This window comes from Neomonachus schauinslandi, chromosome 16 (genome assembly GCF_002201575.2).
Source record: "Neomonachus schauinslandi chromosome 16, ASM220157v2, whole genome shotgun sequence".
Classification (NCBI taxonomy): Eukaryota; Metazoa; Chordata; class Mammalia; order Carnivora; family Phocidae; genus Neomonachus; species Neomonachus schauinslandi.
The window spans coordinates 26455212-26461281 of NC_058418.1; the positions used below are offsets into that span (position 1 = coordinate 26455212).

Sequence of the window (6070 nt, forward strand, 5' to 3'; positions counted from 1 at the left end):
GTGACAGGGGCTCGGCGGAGGGGCGGAGGGAGGGGGGGAGGGCCCGCGGAGCCCCCGAGGGCGGGAGCGACGCCGCCGGCGCCGGCCGGGCTCCCTGCGCGACCGCGCCGCCCGCGGCGGGCCCAGAGCAGCAGTAGCAGCAGCAGCAGCAGCAGCAGCAGCAGCAGCAGCAGCCGCCGAGGCCGGGCTTGCGCCTGAGGCGCGGCGGCGGCGGCGGCCCTGCGGGTGGCCGGGAGGGGCGGGGGCAGCGGCCGCCGCCGTTTGATGGATCCGAGGATCGCCTGGTTCCAGCCAGAGCAGCTCGGACCGTCCAACAGTCTGTGGATGCAGATCTGGGAGACGACCCAGGGGCTGAGAAACCTCTACTTCAACCACCACTGTCACAGTAGCGGCGGCGCGAGCGGCGGCGGCGGGGGCAGCAGCAGCACGGCCACCGGCGGGAGCGGCAGCAGCACCGGCAGCCCCGGCGGCGCGGCCCCGGCCCCGGCCCCGGCCGGCATGTACCGCTCCGGGGAGCGCCTGCTGGGCGGCCACGCGCAGTCCGCGGAGCAGCGGGACTTCCTGCCCCTGGAGACGACCAACAACAACAACAACCACCACCAGCCGGCGGCCTGGGCCCGCCGGGCTGTCGCGGGCCCCTCGGCGTCCCCGTCCCCCTCCGCGTCCTCGTCCCCACACTCCTCCGCCGCCGTCCCCGCCGCGGAGCCCGCGGACCCGGCCTCGGGCAGCAGCAACAAGAGGAAGCGCGACAATAAGGCCAGCACCTATGGACTCAACTACAGCCTGCTGCAGCCCAGCGGAGGGCGGGCCGCGGGGGGCGGCCGGGCCGACGGCAGCGGGGGCGTGTACAGCGGGACCCCGTGGAAGCGGAGGAACTACAACCAGGGAGTCGTGGGGTGAGTGGTGGCCCTGCGGCCTGGTGGCCTGGCCCTTGCACACGCGCAGCCGGGCACACGCCCACAGAAGGTGGATAGGGGGGAGCCTGGGCGAGGCCACCCCCCTCGGCCTGCCTTCGTTGCCGCTTCTCCAGGGTCTGATGGCCATCCCTCCATCCCTCCGCCATCCGCACCTTCCCCCACTCCTTCTTAGCGGTCCACACCTTTTCCCCCTCCGCCTCAGCCTTCCAGGCCTTTTCTGGACATCCCCTTAGCCATCCACATCCTCCCCTCACCTCCCTTAGTCATCCGCACTCTCCCCCTTAACAGTCCACACCTTTCCCGGCCCCTTTATCCATCTAGTCTTTCCTCCCATCCCCCCCTAGTCAAACACACCTTCCCCAGTCTCCCCCCTCCAGCCCTCCCCATCTTGCTCCCCATCAGCACACCCAGAGATGAAGTCTGTTAGCACAGGCAGATCATTGATTCCCTGAGAACATTCCTGTGTTACTGCCTTTTGATGGTACAGGACCTGGAGGTGCTTTCCTTGCCAAGAATAGAAACATCCAGAAAGCTCCTCCCCCTCCCCCAATCCCAAACAGGAATCATGTCAGCCCTGTAATGTTTTGCCGGCTGTTGACCCTTTTGCCAATCTTTTAATTTTTTATTTAAAATAAATTTCCGGTATTAGCGATGTCTTTTTCTGTGGGGATTGAGAAATAGGGTGACAGCTAAGTGTAGGCCGGTGGAGATGGTGAGCTCTTCTGAGGCCAATAGAACTTTCTAGGAGTTCAGGATCCTTGGCTTCAGCTTCTCACTGTAAAGTTGTCATCCTGGCAGATACGGCCAATGCTTTTCATTCTAGGGGGTAGCTTCATGCTAATGAGTGAATGTTGCACCATTAATGACTTTCTGTTTAAAGTTCAGCTGTTACAAAATGGAATCTTACCTGACCCCTGATGAACTATGTACATAAGCAGGGAATGTTTCTAGCTAGATATCCCTTCTAGAAGAGCCCCTGTCCTGGAATAGGTTACTGAGTCATTTTTTATTTTGTAAAATAAAAATCTGGGCCGTGTGTGTGTTTAGCTTGAGTATGGAGAACGAGCTTTTAAATTGTTTTTCATTTTCCAGATCCTGTTTTACACTGGGGGCTACAGTAGGCAAATGCAATACCATTAGTAATCCTTTGTGAAGCGTTTTCGTAGATTCACCCATTCAGATCTGCCCTGCTTTGGCAAGCACAGACAGTTCTGTGTACCTTTTTGGAGGTCTGGGTAAAATGAGTTGGTGGGTTCCATCTGCTTCTAGTGGGCTGGTGTCTGCTCTGTGCTACTATTACAACTCCCACCTTTTATGGAAAGTGCAGTCAAGCGTTTTAGGACTGGTGCTGGGTTACATGTCAAACCCGTCCTCACTTTTTCAGAGGGGAACCTTTTAGGGTTGAGTCCTCTGTTGCTAAGCTTCAAGGGCGCTCTCCATGGTCATCACGTTTTAATAAAAGGCTCACGGGTTCCATCCTGTTAGCATTTCCAAGACGAAGCATAAACCTGTGGTTTAGCGACAAGCAAATTGATATTTAAAGGTTTTGGTAGTTTCATTTCACAGAAATAAGCTCCAGTTAAGTAATCATTGTCAACTCAAACCTTGAGGTTCCCTAGTTTCGTTTTACTGAAGCTTCTGCTTATGTGTCTGGCAAAGATAGGTGACAAATCCAGAACAGTGGCTGCTTTTCTTTTTGACGGATTGGAAATTGTCTTCTCCTCTATTTGCTATTTAATGTTAGGGATATTGTAAAAGGTTCACATTTGAACTTAGGCAGAGGCAGGATGTTCTTATTCCTGACTCAGGTATATTGCCCTCAAAGGGATTAAGGAAAAGAATTTCCATTTCCCGGAGTAGTTTTAGTGTTTAAAAACTGATTGTAAACCTGTTTTTGAAACTGTTTATCACTTCATGAGACTTTCAGTTCTTCTGCCTTTTCCTTTAGAGGATGTCTATGTTATTAAGCAGTTCCTAACTGTTTTTGTAAGTGTCTGGGTTTAAAAATTCTTGTTTTGATTTGTGGATCCCTGCGTCTTGACTTTTACAAAAGTTTTGCTATTTTTAGTACAGGTATTTAAAAATCTGAATTCACAGTGCACCTCAATGTTATGCTGTCCTGAGATTAAATTTAGTAAAACTGTTACATTCTGAGTTCTGGGGACTGACGTTTAGCTAATAGGTCAACAAACTGTAGTGGTTCCTGGCCTCTGAACCGACTTAAGTCCAGATAGAGGAGTAAAAGGCATATGAACAATGGACTGGAACTGTGGGACGGCTGTATACATACACTCTCTCTCATATTCTTTGGTCTCTGTGTTCTCTGCCTTAGCCAAACTGGTTTACATACTCCCTGAACACTCCAGGATACAGTTCAAAATCCTGACTTCTCTGTCATCCAGGTGCTTCATTTTTGTGGTTCCTCCTTTGAACTCTTGAATTACTTGCTTCACGTTCTTGCTATAGTCTGCTTATGTTTATTTTTCCTTTTATGTATATGTTTTCACTAACCCACTAGGTCACTAGTTAGGATGGAAATTTCTTTTTTTATTTTAAGATTTTATTTATTTAGAGAGAGTGTGCACGAGCAGGGGGGAGGGGCAGAGGGAGAGAGAGAATCTCCAGCAGACTCCATGCTGAATGTGGGGCCCCATGCAGGGCTTAATCCCAGGACCTTGAGATCATGACCTGAGGCGAAATCAAGAGTTGGTTACCTAACCAGTTGAGCTACCCAGGGGCCTCTAAGATGGAAATTTCATTCTTTCTTTCCTTTCTTTTTTTTTTTTTTTAGTTTTATTTTTTTTTTACTTGAAAGAGCATGCACGAGCAGGGGGGAGGGGCAAAGGGAGAGGGGGAGAGAGAGAATCTCAAGCAGACTCTGTGCTGAGGATGGAACCCAATGCAAGGCTCTATCTCATGACCCTGAGATCGTGACCTGAGCCAAAATCAAGAGTTGGATGCTTAACTGACTGAGCCACCCAGGTGCCTGGAAAGTTCTTAAATGTAGAGTAAGATACTTGGATTTCATCCTGAAGGCTTCATATTCTCTCTCAAAATTAAATCCAACTAGGGGTGCCTGGCTGGTTGAGTCAGTGGAGCATGTGACTCTTGATCTCAGGGTTGTGAGTTTGAGCCTCATTTTGGGCAGAGAGATTACTTAAAAATAAAATCTTAAAAAAAAAATTAAAAATCCGCTCACCACTTCAGCCTTCTCCATGTACTCACAGACTCAGGGAGTTTGCTCGTGTTCCTTTTTTTCTTTTTAAAGTTGCTTTCACTATTCTATTTCTTGGAATTCATTCTCCTCCAAGGCTGGCTGTGGTGTAGGAAGCAGTCCACCTGCTCCTTCTGGTTGTCCATGAAAATGAGCCATAAACCCTTTTCAAAGATTTAATTGTTGATTACCATAGAGAAAGAAGCGATGTCAAAAAAGTAGTGAACACAGTTACCTTATGGAGATTCAGAGTCCTTGGTCTTGAGCCCCCTGTGTCTAGAAACTTCTTGTGGAAGGTGCTTGGAGCTTGTCCAAGCTAATCAGAATAGATTTGTGTTGGCTGCATTGCCAGATCTGTAGATTTTTTTTTTTTTTTCAAGGCTTGGATGACTTGTTCAGAATAATGTTTTGGAGCATGAATTTGACTGTGGGACATCGAGAAGACCCTGCTGGGAAACTTGAGTTTAAGGAATAATTTCTTGACCAGGGCCACTGGGGATGGGAACGGTAAAGAACGAATGAGTGTGAGCGCTGCTACAGGGTGAGGGTGGAGAGGATTCTGACTGCCTTCCTGGGTTAAATAATCGCACAGTAGCTTTGAACCAGAGTGGGGAAACATAGCTGTTGTTATTATTGCAAATTAGGGGTGGCATTGTGGATTTGGAGTAAAACATAGGTGATGTTTAGGCGGAGCTGTGTAGCAGTGAGTTGAAATTTGGGGACCAAGGCGTAGTCAGCTTTGCTGCAGTGGGGCAGTGTCCTTCCTGACGTACGCGGTACTCTAGATCATGGTAAATCCAAGATGCTGACACTATTCTTCAGCACCAGCATTATGGCCTCTTTCTGCGAATTTCTGTGCACTGTGATCAATAGGATTGCTGTTAATGCTGGGCTTCAAAGTAAGTGATCAGGCAGATTAACATGGCGTTGAATATGAAAGAATTGAGAGGTCTTGTTCCAAGTGCTTCCTCTAAGTATTCATTTCTGTGCATTTGCACGTGTAGCCCACAGTAATTCTTCGGTGAATAAAACCCTCAGGTCCTTGAAGTTTACTGCATTTGAGTACCGAAAGGTGATTTCAAGAAGACCTTAGGTTTCCTGCAGGGTAGATTCTACACTAACAGTGTAATTCATATTTGTGGATTTCCCCAAATCTAGTATACTGTGTTCAACTAAGGTACTTCCATGTCACAGCTCATCTTCTGTCTAAAATCTGTGACCCAGGGCGCCTGGGTGGCTCAGTTGGTTAAGCGACTGCCTTCGGCTCAGGTCATGATCCTGGAGTCCCGGGATCGAGTCCCATATCGGGCTCCCTGCTCAGCAGGGGGTCTGCTTCTCCCTCTGCCCCGCCCCCCCTCATGTGGTCTCTCTCTCTCTCATTCTCTCTCTCAAATAAATAAATAAAATCTTTAAAAAAAAAATAAAAAAATATATATAATCTGTGACCCAAACACTGTCACTCTCCGAATCATTGGTACGTCAGGGTGTGGAGTCTTTTTCAAACCCCATTAAGCTTTTAGCTGTTGAAAGGCAAGAGGAACCAGGGAGTGGATAGAGCTTTTTGTAGTCTACCCTGGATTCACACAGAAGGTGTAGGATATTGTGGTAAAGGAAGGATAGGAAAGGGATACTAGAAGGAACCAAGGCGGTGGTGGGGGGGGGGTGTTATCACAGTGCTGGTCCTGGTGTGATAGATGGCCTTATAGCACAGCTTCTTCCATGAAACCCCTACCAATACATCCTAGTGTTAGGAGTCCAGAAGAGTCCATGGGAAGAAAATCCAGGGGCTCCCCTGCTGATATGGGCACTGGTCAGATGGTTGTAGTTAGATATTCTTTTTTTTTTTTTTTTTTAAAGATTTTATTTATTTATTTGACAGAGAGAGACACAGCGAGAGAGGGAACACAAGCAGGGGGAGTGGGAGAGGGAGAAGCGGGCT

The 6070-nt window shown here is 49.1% G+C and overlaps 1 protein-coding gene across 1 annotated transcript in view; it reads left to right on the top strand.

The window, feature by feature from the left end:
• Positions 1–264: 264 nt before the first annotated feature.
• TENT4B (terminal nucleotidyltransferase 4B) overlaps positions 265–6070 on the top strand; it is a 67649-nt gene continuing 61843 nt past the window's right edge. The window contains exon 1 of the mRNA XM_021704808.2: positions 265–896. Within this exon, the coding sequence (XP_021560483.2) occupies positions 265–896 (632 nt within the window). The remainder of the gene's footprint in view (positions 897–6070) is intronic.